The 17,050-nt window shown below is 27.3% G+C and overlaps 2 protein-coding genes across 2 annotated transcripts in view; one reads left to right on the forward strand and one right to left on the reverse strand.

Moving 5' to 3' along the window:
* LOC112686791 (cyclin-G-associated kinase) overlaps window positions 1-16,978 on the reverse strand; it is a 30,889-nt gene extending 13,911 nt beyond the window's left edge. Inside the window, exons 1-22 of the mRNA XM_025559223.1 lie at window positions 16,671-16,978; window positions 16,534-16,595; window positions 15,695-15,754; window positions 15,517-15,631; window positions 15,295-15,434; window positions 15,093-15,218; window positions 14,611-14,836; window positions 14,348-14,540; window positions 14,152-14,268; window positions 12,501-12,675; window positions 12,306-12,431; window positions 12,112-12,245; window positions 11,940-12,038; window positions 11,747-11,852; window positions 11,509-11,684; window positions 11,208-11,436; window positions 10,859-11,143; window positions 10,697-10,793; window positions 10,513-10,629; window positions 10,228-10,454; window positions 9,996-10,166; window positions 9,566-9,650 (exon numbers count right to left, since the gene is read on the reverse strand). Of these exons, the coding sequence (XP_025415008.1) occupies window positions 9,566-9,650; window positions 9,996-10,166; window positions 10,228-10,454; window positions 10,513-10,629; window positions 10,697-10,793; window positions 10,859-11,143; window positions 11,208-11,436; window positions 11,509-11,684; window positions 11,747-11,852; window positions 11,940-12,038; window positions 12,112-12,245; window positions 12,306-12,431; window positions 12,501-12,675; window positions 14,152-14,268; window positions 14,348-14,540; window positions 14,611-14,836; window positions 15,093-15,218; window positions 15,295-15,434; window positions 15,517-15,631; window positions 15,695-15,754; window positions 16,534-16,595; window positions 16,671-16,800 (3,196 nt within the window). The 5' untranslated portion in view covers window positions 16,801-16,978. The remainder of the gene's footprint in view (window positions 1-9,565; window positions 9,651-9,995; window positions 10,167-10,227; window positions 10,455-10,512; window positions 10,630-10,696; window positions 10,794-10,858; window positions 11,144-11,207; window positions 11,437-11,508; window positions 11,685-11,746; window positions 11,853-11,939; window positions 12,039-12,111; window positions 12,246-12,305; window positions 12,432-12,500; window positions 12,676-14,151; window positions 14,269-14,347; window positions 14,541-14,610; window positions 14,837-15,092; window positions 15,219-15,294; window positions 15,435-15,516; window positions 15,632-15,694; window positions 15,755-16,533; window positions 16,596-16,670) is intronic.
* LOC112686798 lies at window positions 222-5,433 on the forward strand. The gene is made up of 2 exons (XM_025559232.1): window positions 222-378; window positions 4,047-5,433. Exons 1-2 carry the CDS (start codon window positions 367-369, stop codon window positions 4,599-4,601), a joined length of 567 nt encoding a protein of 188 aa, XP_025415017.1. The 5' UTR covers window positions 222-366; the 3' UTR covers window positions 4,602-5,433.
* Window positions 16,979-17,050: the final 72 nt, after the last annotated feature.

Genomic DNA, 17,050 nt, shown 5'->3' on the forward strand with positions numbered 1-17,050 from the left:
GTAGCTGACAAAATATTGCAGCACTTGAACAGTTTTGTTTTGATTCGCCAATTCATTTGTGTATCATCTAAATGATGTAATGTGCCTACGCACACGAGCACACATATTGGTATCGAAGTCACTGGGTCACGCCAAATCGTTAATTCTATCATACATGTGGGTTGAACTGGTATTCGTGCTTACACCCAGTAGACTTGCATAACAATATTGTATTAAAAGACGGAACATACGAAATGACGAGTTGATTCCTCGTGTGCATCTACAAGCGTGCAGATAATACTCGTTCGTGAAAGTCTTTATAGTGTGCGCTCGAATTGTTAGTCTGGTTACATATCATTTGTGTGCAGAATCATTCATACTATTACAATGAGAAGTGTGGTAAGTTGATGTGTATAAATATATATCTTATTATGTAACAGTATAAGGGATGCACTTATAAACGTATAAATCATATTCACTGACTAATCGATCTGTTGATAAATTTACTAATATATATATACGAAGGTGAGTATAAACATGCAGAAACTATTACAGTATAAGTTATAGAGTAGGTACGATATATTGTAGATACCTTAAAAATTTCGAAACCTACCGAGAAAATCTGTTTATATGTATTAATTTCTAAGTGAGCGAATAACGCAAACGTTGTAGATCAACGATTAGTAACTAGAAAATGTGAGTGCTGCGTTTTTTAGGGATATTGTTTATGGACCAATAATCATTAAGCCGATGATATATGGGATTGACGATCAGCGTGTCGATATATAAATATATTTTTTTTATAATTTTTACATAATTTATTAAATATATATGTAAAAAAATATGTCTAAACTTATACAATCCTATTTACTATTAAGCTACTATATAAGCTAATAAATCCCACAGACAATACAAAATGAACGATTGATGAATTTTTAAAAGGTGTTGCCATTGATTAATATTAAATGTATACTCTAAGCGTTAAAGCATAAATTGAATATAAAACTATTTTTAATTATTTTAGTTTAAACTATATTAAATATTATACTACAAATATTTCCAATACTGTTTTTCTATTTTTTAATAATTTAGTGTATTATTATTATAATTTTTTAATTAACGATAGTATATATTTGACCCATCAACTCGCGACCATGTATTTGTTGGCTCCTCAGCTGATGGTTGAGTACCTGCCGGATGGTCGTCGGCACAATTTCATGATCCTGTTTTTTTGTGTTGCTTTATGTTTTTTAGTTGAAATTGCTTCGTTATTTTGGACGGGTTTGATCAATATTATCACAGATTAGATAAAATTAGATAAAATCTCATATAATAGTTTTATTTTTATGTACGATCCTTGATGTTATTAAATGTTTGACTCATATTTGTATGATTGATTGTGATTTGTATATTTATATTTTATACTTATATTTTTTGTATGTTTATATTTGTATGATTTATTTCAAGAATTATTTGGTTACCAACAGCCGATGTGATCAGACAGTCGTTATAATATAGCTTAACCTTCCTCTATATTTGTAGCTATGCTCAGCCCCCACAGTAGAGTGGAACGAATTTTATTTTTTTTTCAAATCAAACTTGTATTAGCTCTTAAAATATGTGTATATACATCAAAAAAAAAAGTGTGTGGAGTTAAAAATAAATATATTGATATCTTGAGGTTCCTCATTGAGTATGAATTTTTACTAAAATAGTGAAAATAAAAAAAAAATAGGAAATTTTAACATATTTTGTATAAACTATAATATATAGCGTAAAATTGTATAGAACTTTAATTGTAGGTCCTATTATGGTCTATAAAAAATATATTTAGAAAATTTCTCGTAAATTAATATACCGATACGGCTTCTCTGTTTATATAATTTGTATTATGTTTATTATTAGTATTATTAGCTTTATATTTTCCACCCCGCGGGCGTTCGTCCCTAATGCTGTATGTTATTAGTATTTATTTATAATAGTACGTCGGCGCTTTACGGCCCGTCATTTAACAAAAAGGCACATTCTTGTTTTCTTATTCGTACTAAAGTCACCCAGTCTGTCATACAAAATCCATTTATTCCCTTGGGGTATTTTGGGCACGTGTTGCCGTCATTCGGGTCAACATCACGGTAAGGAACCCGTTGACAAAACAAATCAGTTGTTATTTTATAAAAAAATTCCGATAATAAATTATAATATACATGCAAATCAATATAAAGTCAATAAATCCGTTACTATTTTATAAAAAAATTTCGATAGTAAATTTTAATATACATGCAAATCAATATAAAGTTATTAAATCCGTTGCTATTTTATAAAAAAATTTCGATAATAAATTATAATATACATGCACATCAGTATAAAGTTAATAAATCCGTTACTATTTTATAAAAAAATTTCGAAGTTTTTGAACGATATAGTTCTAAATTTAATATCTGTTATTTAATTTACAGATATTTAGGATTTTAGCGTTTTTATACGATACTACTAATTTAATTTAATAACGTCAAATGGACCCACCCCCTGACTACATGCTTGCCTATGTATACACATACAAAATACTATTTAATGATTTGGATGAATACATCGTAAATCAATATACATAAATGTATACAGTTTAATGTGGTTTCGCCATTATTAGAGAATGGTGCAATTTTGAAGAGGAAGCTGGGTGAGCACTGGTTTTGAATTTGACTGTTGAACAATTTATTTGGGTCGGGGAATCGACCATATAAAATGTTCACACTCCTGTTCGTATACCGAATAATTTTTTTATTTGCGTATCATTGATTTTCTGATCGAGTACCGAAAATGTTTACCATCAATGAAGTACTCTGAAATAACTGATCACTAGGGTTGGGATTTTATAGCACTTAAAATAGCTTAAATATGCGCTATAATATAAGCTCTAAAAATATTCAATAAAAACAACAAAAAAAAGGAAATTTATTATTTAATAATTTTATACGAGCACACGAGACGAATGTGGACTGTATAAAGCGAATTCTACACTTGTTCGTTGATAATCGGCTATTAGTAGATTTAGTGGAAATCGACAAAAAAAACCAACAAAATCAGCAGATAATAAAAATTAGAACCAAATAACTAAAACGAAATTACTGTATTATATTATACCTACCTATACATTATCACTTTAATTGTACAGAGTTGCATCAGCGTAATCGGTCTATTTACTTAATCTATACATTAATAATTTAATTTAAAATTAAAATTAAAATTTTGAATCTTGAAAATTCGATTAACAAAAATCAAAAAACACGTTTACCGAAATACAATTTTATAAAATATGCCTGATTTTGATTAAATCACAGGTAAAAGCAGTGCTCGACTTGAGGGGGGACGCAAGGGGAAGGAGTACCCCAACTAATTTTTAGAAATTTTAGCGTCCCCCTACTATTATTATGTTATAATTATAACGCTTAACAAGTTTCAGGAACGCTATTTTTTTTTTAAAGTAAATAGAGTCCCTCTTTTTAATTTTTCCAAGTCGAGTATTGGGTAAAAGGCAAAAAAGTCTCAACAAATCTAAAAAAAAAGCACTATAAATTAAAAAACGCAAAATATGCAAAAAAAGCAATATAATTTTTTTTATTTGAGTTCTTTATATCATGAAACACATTTTTAGCTTACTCTGCTATTTTTTAAGCATCTCATAAGAAATATACAAATGCTATACAATCCTAACCCTACTGATCACTATTCCAATAATGCCGTAACCCAAAATCTCTAAGACTTGGTAGATTTGAGCAATTATTACAATGTACACTTACATGCAGAAATCATGCACTTGTATAATAATATTAAATAGAAATGGATGACCTATTTCAAGTATTCGACTTTTTTCTCGAGTATTCTGCATTTTTGAAATACTCAAATGTTGAACTCGACATAAAAAATAATACTCGTCCAACTCTGGTATTAAGTAATACATTACGACGTTCGATAGCTTCAACGACACTACGCACTGATTTATGTGTTCCGCGCATTGTAAATATAAGATCGTTTACTGCGAACGGAACAATAAATCGATTGTTTTTTCGCAGAGCCTAACCGTGACGATCGCATGGGCCGTGTGCGCGCATCTCGTCTGCTACGCCAACGGTGTCGAGTTCGAACAACAGCGGCAGTTGCAGGCCGACCACGGTTACGATTATTACTCGGAGGGACCATTATCATCGGCGGCGATAGAACAGCTTTCGCGCACCCATCACGGGAAACTCAAGATGAAAAAGCTGAAAAAACGGCTGTTGCTGCAGTGCCTGTTAGGTCACGGCCAGCGTCGGAGACGGGATACGGAAGCGGCTTCGGGTCGGTTTTTACTACCGGTTGTTTTGCAGAGCACTAACGTTAACGTCGGCCCGACCGGTAGCGGCGGACACTTCGGCGATCCGCAGCAGCACGGAAGTTACGGCGGCGGGTGCATGGAAATGCTCAACGATCATGGACCATTGGGAGTGCTGGGCTCGTTGGGCTCGTTCGGGTCTTCGACGGCTGATGCGACGGGCGAGGGAAGCCGCAACGGCCTGTACACGGACTGGAACCGATACGGCAGACAGTTTCACCGGAACTTTGTCAGGCCGTTGTATCGGCTATTCTAGTCCATCCGCCGTCGCCGACTCCTAATCAACTCGTACCCGCATCGTGCGCTCGGTCCGTCGCCACGCAACACGAAGTGTACATACGCGCGGAGAATAAAAAATAAATCAAATATTGTAGAGACATGGCCGGCCAAAGGCCGTGTTCGATATGCCGCAAAATCTACTTAATACTGGTGTAAGTACACGCACTAAACCGTGTTCTAATATAATGATTCAGCAACGCTTTGTGATGGCGCGTTTATGGCATTATCGACTTATGGTCTTCGGCTCAAATGCGGTAGCGAATCGGTTTTTGGATCAGATACATTTCAGCGGCACCGAAGCGTACGGAACAACACTCAACTATATACGGAGGATATGAAATAATTATATGTGTACCCTACCCCACCCCCATTTTACCCCACCTATCGACTGAATTGCGGTATCTTTTCGCTTTTCCTCGTGAAAACTCTGCACAACACGAAAGTTCATGATTGTCGGACTAGAATTACATGGATCGCACGTATCCAATCTAAGTGAATCAACTCAAACACAACAGTTTAAAAATCGCGTCGATTACTATAAGTACTTTCGAATAACCCCCCCCCCACGGATGGACCTTGTCACCAGATACTTCCGCCCATTGAACGCTCGTGTACAATGTTTCAATAGGTACCAATAACAAAGTACAATAGACTCTCGGTAGTTGGATATCAGGGGTTTAAGCTGAAAATTCGAGTTAAAGAGGTTTTCAATTCTGTGAGAATCTGAACTATTGAAAGAGAAAAAAATAACTCAAATTAAAGAGTGTTGAACACTTTTATTAACATATACATATATTTAATTAATATTGATATACAGAAACGTAGAGCGACTAATATTTTTTTTTATCTGCTCCAACTGCCGCCTTCAATTTTTTTTACAGATAGCGACAAACACTTATACATTGCCATAGAATTTAATTATAATAATAGAATAATATAATAGGTAATAATAATTATATTCTATGACTGCGATACCTAATTTCAGACAGACTATGTTTTACTTGATTACGACACCTATCCGCTCATTTCTGAGACTTAAAGTGGTGATAAATCATAAATAATACGAATAATCTTTAACCCAACACAATAATATAAATACGAGTACATAAGTTGATCCATACTTCTCTTTTTTTTTAATAAAATTTATTTAAACTTATATTAATTTAAAACAATTGAACTATAGAGATTCTGGTCAAAAATAAATGAGATTTAAGAATGTCTTACATACTGCAGGACCGAAATACATAAGTTTTCTTCAAATTACAGATGTACCTTCAAAGGATCAAACATTTGTTCAAGTTATACAGATTTTCAAATTATCAAGAGCCTATACTTGTAATACCAATACTTCCAACCAGCGATGGAAATTATTCGAATATTCGAATTCGAATAGGTTTAGCGTAAATAATTCGTAAATAATAATATTTGAATATTCAACCATCTGAATATCAGTATTTGATGCTACAATACAATACATAACGAAAATTATTCGTTTAGGTTTTCGCGCAACACAAAACGTTTAATAATAATAAGTATTGTAACATCGAATACTGATATTCGAATGTTCGAATATTTGAATTATTTACGGCAGACCTATTCGAATATACATTAGGTACATCTCTACTTCCGATATAAATTATCAGTATAAATATTTTTGAAAGTTTGATCCATCATGTAACATTTTTATAAAATGTTTACAAACTTTTTTACTTATTGATTATTTTTTCGAAATATCTTAAGCGTAGCAAATTAATTAGCTACATACCTATACAAATCAAACCCATCGAAAGCTGTTCTGAAATATATGTATATATATATATATATACCAGTTAAACATAACATATATAGCTGTTAAAAAAATTAATAATGATCGTTATTAAGTTCACGTACCTACTTCAAAGTTTTAACTTACTTAGGTTGTACACGTAATATATTTCTTTATAAAATATAAAAGTAAGGAATAATATTATGTAAAAAGAGCCGATTCCCCTAGAGCCCTCTTTCCTGCATTTCTAGTCTAGTCCTAACTCCTCACCATTGTTTATATTTTAATACGTAGGTGTCTACGAGGTATCTCGTACGTGAACTAAGTTTAAAAACCATTGGAAGGTTTTATTATCGAGTAGCGATTTATACTACGATATACAATATTATTAAATAAAATCAAAATATTTATAAAAAAAAAAAAAAATAATAGGTATTAATATTATAGTTAACGAGAGTCTCGAGTAATTAAGAATTCGTTAGGTTACTATCGTAAATCAGTCTGATTAAATATGCCACGCACCACCAGAAAAATTGTTTTTATTTCACCTATACCTTTCCCACTTTTTTTCTTAGTTTACATAAAGTCTTGCTGTGTGATTTATCAGCTCGACCAATATATTTTTTTAGTTATATGTTTTATTTTAGTATCCATTTTAGATAGTATGTCACAGTTTGTGTAAAAACTTTACACCGATTATGGTTTTAAAAAACAAGTTTTCGTTTGAACTATAAGCCACCCTAACAATTTTATTATTTTAGCCATATTCATGATGTTTTCGCATATATATAAATATATTTTTTTTAATTTAAATATATAACAGATAATTATTATTATTATTATTTGTCACTTAACATTTGAAAAATTATATCTACAATATATATATATTAAAAATAGAGTTTAAGAATCATGTTGAAGTAAGGCATTTTGTGTTTTACATTAGTTTCGAATTTTTAAATTTTACTTAGTATAGCTAGACTGTATTTTTGATTGTTATGTTTTATTTTTTACCTATATAGAAATTGGATAACAATAAAAGAACATACAACTACAATTGTTATCACTGTTAACTAATATAGAAAATACATGTAAATATTGAGTTTACATATCAATATAGCAAGTATTGAAATTGTTGTTTAAAGACTACCTACTGTAATTTAATTAATCCATGTACATATTGTTTAATAAATTGTTTCTTAATCATATTAAATAATGCATTTTATATATTATCATGAAATATGTACATATATCATTTGTTAGATACAGTGAATGATGTACAGTAGTGTAATTTCGAATATTTTGTGGGAGTGTTATGAATTAATAATTATATTATTCTATTATTATTATAAATACAAATAAAGAGTTATTTATTACCATACAATAAATTAATGTTCTTTCTTTTTATCTACGTATTAAATTATTAAGGCGTTTTGATATTTTTTTTTTTTTAGTGGGTCAAGATTCGGACTTTCCCTCCCTCCAAAAAATACGCCATTAATGATGTATCAGTAGACCAGTTACAGCATAGTGGTGTCCTCAAAATTTGCTTATATGGCGCCGAAAATATTTTCACATATTTTTTAGGTCTAGACCCATTGAAGAATTTGATCTCCGTAGAGCTAATCGCTTATTATTGTCATAGAATTAGTTAGATTAAATTGTTAAATTCAAAATAAATATACTTGTAATCCTATTATTTTTACTATTTTTAGCATAATTGTGTTACATAGGGATGGTTTTAAATATTTTCTGAAATAACAAGTAATTTGTGCAACTCATTAATAAATAATGGTTATAAATATATTAATATTGCTTATTGTCACAATTTACAATTGAGAATATTGAATGTGACTTAAATTGATTAACTATGTGAGTGGTAAAATATGTACAGTCAATAATGATATTAAAATAATTGAGAATAACTAAACATTAAATAATTTAACTATTTTTACCAAAAAAATAATGAAAAATTTAATTAAAATTAAAAATTATTAAATGGTTAATACTTGTAAATTAGTATGTAAATAAATAAAAAAATAGCTTAAATACACAAATAAATAAATTAATGCTTAGTCTAGAGTATTATTATATTTGTAAAAAAAAAAGACCGGTTTTTAATTAAAAATTAATTAATCATCAGGTTTATACAAAGCAAATAAAATTGCAACTTATTGTGAAAAAATAAAAATAAAAATTTAAAATTGTTTTCTCTTTTTCTTTTAATACAAATATAATACTACATGAATATATGTCACTATTTTCATATATAATTTTGTCACTAAAATTTGTTTTTAATCGCAAGAAATTAGTAAAATAAACTATTATCAATTAAGTCATATAACTAGGCAATATTAAAAATGTTAAAATAATAACACCACCAAAATATTTTCAACATATATATTATTTTATGTAAAATATTAAGCACATTAATAAACTAATTATGAAATACAAAGAATAAATTGTAATATTTATACAACATAGTTATTATGTAACATATAATAATATATAATTAACAAGAATAAAATGAGTATTAATACACCATTTTTTTTAAAGTAAAATTCCATAATATTTTATGATAATATAATGAAATTTAAATGTTATAATAAAAGTAATAACATTTTTATTTGTACATTTTCCATACCTAATATTTTATTTCAAATAAAAAATTTATTGCAACTATTTAAACAGGATAATTTTTAATCACAGAAGCGAAAAAAAAATCATAATTTACTAGTATTATTTAGTTTTTATTTAAATACGTATACACTTTAAGATTACATAAAAATTAAATTAAGAAACAATTTAATTTACTATAAATGGTATGATTTGATTTTTTATTAAACTGTCATGTATATGTGACCAGAATACTGATAATTACTTAATAATAAGTGATTTATATCTATTTCAGTATTGGACTTTCGACTAGACAAAGTATTAGGCAAAATAGGTAGGAATAAAATAATTGAAATAATTTATGGTAATCATTTTTAAATTTGTAGTAAAGATAAACTATAATCCATTAAAATAATAATAAATAAAACAATGCCCTATAAAACAACAATTTTAAAAACATAGGAAAATAAATACTTTATTCTTTTGCTTAAAATTAAACTAATATTTGGACATAAATATAAATTATTCTTAGTAGTTATTTACAGAAAATAGAACTCACTAACTTGATTTAGCATCAAATTCTGTCCATGCATTGTTTAATTCCACAAAAATTAGTTTTGCTATATTTTCATTACTAGTTCCAGTTTGCTAGAAAAATCAAAATATTTTTACTATGTTTTGTAATATAATTATTACATGCATACATGACAATATTTAAATAGTGTTCTCAGTTTTTTCCCCACGACATCTTCCAAGTGATTACTTACTTCATTTAACATTCAATTATTGTTATTAATTATTTCCTTTCTGTCTTTAAGGTTATCAGGTTATGAATATAAATTAACGATAAGAACATAATTAGTAAAGAGATTAAAGAAATGAGATACATGATAAAAATAAAATCATGTTATTACCGAATTATTATAATTAAAGTTTTTTTAATTAAATATCCATTATATACATAATCTTTAATAATTTATATAATATTTTTACCTTATCAGGATGTACAGCAAGGCAAGCTTTTCTATATGCTTTCTTTACATCAGCATGAGTGACAAGATTACTGAGATTACAGTTCCATCCAGAACCTTCCCATAATACTGTATGCAAAGTACCAAGTAATGCTCTAATATTTCCTTTTTTTCCTTCCGTCCATTCCATAATCTAGTTAAATAAAATAGATTTTTAAGAAATATTAATGATAATAACATTACATAAAATTTACTTTTAATTTTTCAGGGTCAATTTCTTTAACCAAGTCTTCTCGGCGCATTTCATTTATTGTTTTTGGACCTGGATTAAATTTTGAGCTAAATGTATAACCTTGGCTTCCTAACAGATCTCCAAAAATATCTCGTTCAGAATTTGCAGGTGGTTTTGTAATTTGTGGTTCAATGTTTATACCTCTATGGTAGGAATCTGTTGGTAATTTGTCCGATTTCGTAGGGCTACCTTAAGATACAAAATAAATTGCTAATATCAATTAAATTTGTTTAGTGAATAAAATTACTTGTTTGAGAATGGCTTGCAAAATTCATCCAACTTTCAGTTTTCAAAAAATCAAAATCAGCAACATTAGATTTTGTAGATGTAAAACTGCCATTTGAAATATTATCTCCATTTACTTCTGTATATGTACAAATAAAATGATACAGGTCTCAAATACATTCTTTTTATGACAGATAATTACTTACGATTAGGTTTATTGATATTCAAAGGAACTGATTGGTCAAGCCATGAATTAGGTGTCTTTTGTACATTAGATTCGTTTAAATTCAACAAATCACCATCCTAAATTAAATTATGGTAAAATTAATAATTTTTATTTAAAATTGCCTTTAATATTTGTTGTTTACATTAGAACTAGCTTTTGTAATAAATGGATCAAATAATATATCATTATTTGTATTTGTTGCATCAACAAAACCTCCAAATAAGTCTTTAGATTCAGTCTTTTCAGATTCAGTTCCTAGTAAATCAAATAAATTATCTTGTTTCGGTGTAATTACTGGTTCATCATCTAACGAGACTGATGAGAAATTTAACAACAGCCCTTCACTAGGTTTATTTGGTTGAACTTCAACCTTTGGAGGTAATTCTGGCCTTGGTGGTGCTACACGAGTAGGAACATTTGATGATTCCTAAAAATATAATAATAACTATAAAATAATTCATAAATGAAAAATATTTAAATTAACGTAATACTTTTAGAGGAGCAATTGATGATGTCTTAACTATTTTGCTTTTTATTGGAAATAAATTTTGAAACTGAATTTTTTCATTCTCTGTTGAAAACAGTGCATCAGGTTTTCTACTACTATCTCTGGTTTTGTATTGCAATGAGATTCCGTTTTTATGTTGTTCAATTTCAATTTTAACATGAAACATATTACTCTGATAATGTTCAGAACTTGATAAGAAATCTAATTCACCTCTGAAATAAATATATATATTGGTTACTTAAGTATTTAATTTTATATCATAAAATAGTAATGGAATATAATACTTTGTGAAATCAATAACAATATCTTCACCATCTGGAAACATAAGGAAATCAGAATGCAACTGTAATTGAAATATTTTAATTGGTATCGGACGTCCAAGAACCTGTCTACAATGATATGCAATAAGAGTGATATCATTTCGAATACCAGCAGGTAATGATTTCAATGCAATTGATACCTAAATCAAAATTTAAAACAAAAACTAATTGTTTAATACTTAAACAAAATTTGATTAATTACGTTTCCATTAGAAATATCATAAGACTGTAATCGTTCATATTCTTGTTCTGTAGTCAACACTTTATTGTAACCCTCGTAAATTTCTATAAATGGACGGCAGCCATCGCTTAATTATAATTATAAAATATTAAAATAATTTTTAAAGATTTATGTATAAGTAATAAACAAACTTTATTTTCAAAAAAATTCTTACCGATTTTTATTAAATAGAGGAACAGGTTCCATAATGATTCTTCTGATATTTATTGAATCAACATTATGTGTTTGCTCAGTAGCCATGTAATTTAAATACCTATTAAATATTAAATTATTCTACGAAGTAATAAAACGAGAAATAAAAAATGTTAATAGATTTTAATATTTACCTAGTTTCTGAGGGTTGTAGAATAAGTGCAAACTTCTTAACAGCATATACAGTACTAACATTTTCAGTAGTATCTGATGCATTCATGTACAATAAAAATGCACAAACTAATAACGTAGAAGTCCCACAATTTTCCTACATACACAAAATTTAAATTAAAAACTAAATTAGTAACAAATTAATTAAAAATATTACAGTAGACTGAGCAATAACACATAGATTTGTAGAACTTTTTGTTAGAAAATTATACATATCATCACAAACAGCATATATTTCATGTAAAGTAGGACACGTATTTGTTTTAGGATGAACTTCTATTACCTTAAAATTTAAATATCAAAAAAAATTATACATAAACAATTTAATATTAAACAAAAATACAAAATTTACAGTTGAACATCCAATTGTACGAGGATATGATTGTCCAGTTGTATTATACAGGCGACATGGTCTAGAATCTAAGAATGAAGCAAGATTTTCAGAGTTGGTATCTTGAGGAACTGTTAAAATGGCTAGTTTTGATGTTATGAATACCATATCAACACCAGCTTTCACATTGACAGACCTATTTATAATAATAAATATTTCAAACATATAGAAATTCAATACAATAAAAAATTCTATCAAAATCTTATATATTTTAAAGACAATTCAATAAATTTCAGTTTATTTCCAACTTATTTATTTTAAGAGCTTAAATACTTTATTAAATTATTAAGTACAATAATTTATCTACTCACCCTAGATTTATTGCAATTTAATATTTTTCTTACCATTATCAACTGTCAAAAATTATACGTACAGCAAATAAATATACTAAGATTATTTTGTGTTATTTTATTTTTTTATTTTAAGGAAGATTCAACAACAGAATCATTAGCCTCATATGCTTGGTGTGGCATATAGTAGGATTAACAAGCTGTGTGAAACTCGAGTTTAGGAATAGTTGGTTGAAGGCTGGTAGTGGTATCTTTTTTAAGAACTGTATGAAACTGCCAAAAACCAAGCGATAAAAACACAGCCACCTAATCCATTTATCACAACATTCCCTGATTATTTTACCATAGTTAATTTGTTTTACAGAATTATAGGTTATGACAATAACAATAGTAAATTATTATAAGACAAACAATAGTATTTCACAGACTTTGAAAATAGAAAGGTAATAAAAAATAACATCATTTTTATAAAAAAAAAAGTGTTACTAATAATTATTTACTGAATATAAAAAAATGAATTTTCTATTTATCGACGCAGCTATTGATAATGGTTATTAATTTATACCTACAATATATTAAAAAAATCATAAAATGGTTCACCACACATGCAATACAAATTAATGATTCCGTTGAATATCTCAACTTTACAAAAGCGCCGAAAAGCGAAGTTGAACTTAATATTATTAACTACAATGTTTTTTGGAGTGACGATCACTTCTTCCATCAGAAAATATGAAAATCAAAAAATTATTAGAATATATAGGTGCATCATATTTGTTGATTTAATAAAAAATGAAATTATTGCTGATATAAAATATAACATACTTTGGTTAAAATATAAAATGATTAGATTCATTAAATTGAAACAGTGTTGTATAAAAGAGTTTATGTGTTGGATCAGTCATGAACAAAAAATGATATAGGACCTTTTTTGGCAGAACTATTCAAATATTCATATCACATCAATGATATACACATTGAGGAGCAAATATACAAACCACTTAAATTTAATAGAACCTGGTACAACTACATTTATTCCATTTTATAATTATTTATATACATTTATTACAAAATTGTTGCTTGATTGCTGAAATATCAACTTGTAATGAATATTTGTTTGCCTATTTTTTTATGAAAATGACCCTTTTCTAATCACTATTTTTATAATCACTATCTAGTTTCTCACTAGAATCTTAAAATAAATTAAAGTAACAATTTTTAATAATTAATTGAATGGTTAATATAGACCATAAACAAATAGATTAATTAAAAATGATTTAATTTAGATTTTCCCTATAAAAAATTGAACTATAAATACTTACGATTGAACTGTTTGCATTACTCTATTTGAAGTGTCTTTTAAATTTTTTAAAAAACTACCAGCTCCTCCACGAATTTGAGAGAATAGACCCGAATTGGAAATGGATGCTGGTGCTTGTCTATGAATAATTTATGTATATATATTATTTCAGCTCAAATTATACAGAAATTATTAAAAATTTAAACATTCAAAAATACTTTGTTATTATTGGTTGTTGAGGAACAGTGGGAACATTAGATCCAACAGGTTCCATAGGTCTTCCTTCAGATTTCAATTTGTTAACATCTATTAATTCAATATTCACTTTATATGTGTCTCTAATACATTCAATATGTTTTAGTGTTTCAAAAACTGACATTCTTAACGAAGGATCAGGTTGCAAACATCCCTCTAAAAAAAGAAAGTTTAGATATATTTACTAAAATAATATGTTTTTTTATTAAAAATATAGTAAACATACTTATTATTGGATTAAAATCTGAATATGAACTTTCTATTTGTGAAGTTGAAAATCTAGCATTTAATATAGCTAATTTATTGGAATCCTCAAATGGATGTCGATTACAACATAGAGTGTAGCAAACACAACCTAAAGCCCATACATCAACAGCAGTACCAATCTCATGATTAGACCAAGTATCTATCATCTCAGGAGCTCGATACATAGGAGTTGTACATTGATTAAGCTAAGAAAATAAAATTAAACCAAATTAAGATTCATAAACAATAATATTATTAATTATAAAATAAATATATATATATATATTTCATCATAAATATAATAAATACTTAAATACTATAAAAACCATATCAAAGAAAATTATTTAAACATTTTAAATAACTTTTAATATGTATTGAATGAGATTAAATTGTAATAAAAATTCATATCAATTTCATCAATAAATCAATTATATATATATAGAATTATTTTTGAATCATTACTTTGTCTTCTAAAATTGCTCTTTGCTGTGATGTCCAATTTTCATCTGGCTTGTAAACTTTTGTTGTACAACTCCCAAAGTCACATAATTTAATTTTACCATCATCACTGATCAAGAAATTTTCAATCTAATAAATAGAAAATTGAGTTTATGAATAAATAAATATAAAATTAACTTTAAATGCAAGACAAAAATATACAAACCTTTAAATCTCTATGAATAAGAGGTGGGCTTTGACAGTGCATATGACGTGTAGCTGAACACATTTGATAAAATATTAAAGTAACAGTATTCCGATTTAAAGGTTTTCCTCTAGCTGCTAATAACTCCGCTACATTTCCACCTTTATAAAAAAATAGAATAAAATATATAATACATCTGTTTAACTAATAAAAATATGATACTTAAATAAAATAAATATTTACCAGGACAGAATTCAGTAAGGATAAGATACTCGTTTGATCCTCGAGGTGAATCAATTTTACTGGTAAATGCTGCTGACATAAAGTGTATTATGTTTGGATGACCAGACAATTTTTTCTAAAAAATTAAATATTAAAAATATAGCTCTAAATAATTATTTAAAAAAACAAAATTACTTACAAGTACATCAATTTCATGGAGAATAACTTTATCAGCATCATCATCAGCTGCAAGTAATTTCTAAAAAATAAAAAAGTATACATAATTGCATACAATATTAGACTCACTTGTAGTAATTATTAAAGAAATAAAATATAACAAAAATATAACAAAATGTTATTAAATTCATAGAATACAGTAAATTATAAAATTATTGACAATATCAAGAAAAATCAATAGAAAGCAAATAGTTTATTAAAATACCAAAAAATGTTTTGATCATTTAAGAATCCTAAACTTTTTGTTTACCAATAGAAAAATATGATCAATCTATATCTATATTTTATATTGGCTTTTATGCAATATATATATAAGGATATAAATATTAACTATAAATATGTTGTTTTATTTCTTCAATTGTTATACAATTTAACTTTATTTCTATAACTATAACTTACTATATATATATATTTATTTATTTATTTTTAACGGATCAAATCCTATTTATATATATGTAGGGCTATAATCCTTTGTGAAAAGTCTAGTTCCGCCCAGATAATGATAGGTCTTCATGATCATTTTTAACAATATATACCATACCATAACTTTTAATTTGTAGTCAAGATGAACCAATTTCTATTTCTAATTTTAAATGTATATAACAGATTACCTAACTTAGAAAAATACATCTCAAGATAAAATACTTCAATTTAAATTTTAGAATATATAACAAATAAAATATTATTAGTAATTTAAAAAATTCTTCTTTTGGTTATATAACTAATAAAACCGCCCCCAACTATTATCACTCATATCATAATTTAAAAACCTTTTAAACAATATTGTAAGAATTTAATCACCTTCAACGCATACTCTTTTCCAGTATCTTGAGCCTGAGCAACAAATACCATACCAGATCCACCTAGAATATTAATTTATAAAAAATAAAATAAAATTTTGTTTCCAACCACAGCTGTTCTACAATTTTTGCTCTTACCTTCAGCAACAAGTCTTTTTATCTTTAGCTTAACATTACCTAATTCTACATTAGAACCTACATAATCGTTATCTTCAGCTGAAAAACTACTGCTAAAGTAGTCTAGTGCAGATTTGAAAATATCAGACATATTTAAAAAAAATATTGAAAAGTTTACAGGTATCAAATAACACTAAACTTTAACACCATTAACTAATTCATTGTTAAATAATTGTATTACTTTCGATGTCAAACATTTACAGGTTTATACATTCAAAAAACATTAAAACGTATCATCAAAAGGTAACACTTTCCGCATTATAGAAATACCTGATGTTTACTATTTATATTAACTTATTTCCCTTATGATTTTTTCATGATATTGTTATCAATAATTTTCT

The sequence above is a fragment of the Sipha flava genome, unplaced genomic scaffold, assembly GCF_003268045.1.
Source record: "Sipha flava isolate LNK unplaced genomic scaffold, YSA_version1 324_pilon_pilon, whole genome shotgun sequence".
Lineage (NCBI taxonomy): Eukaryota > Metazoa > Arthropoda > Insecta > Hemiptera > Aphididae > Sipha > Sipha flava.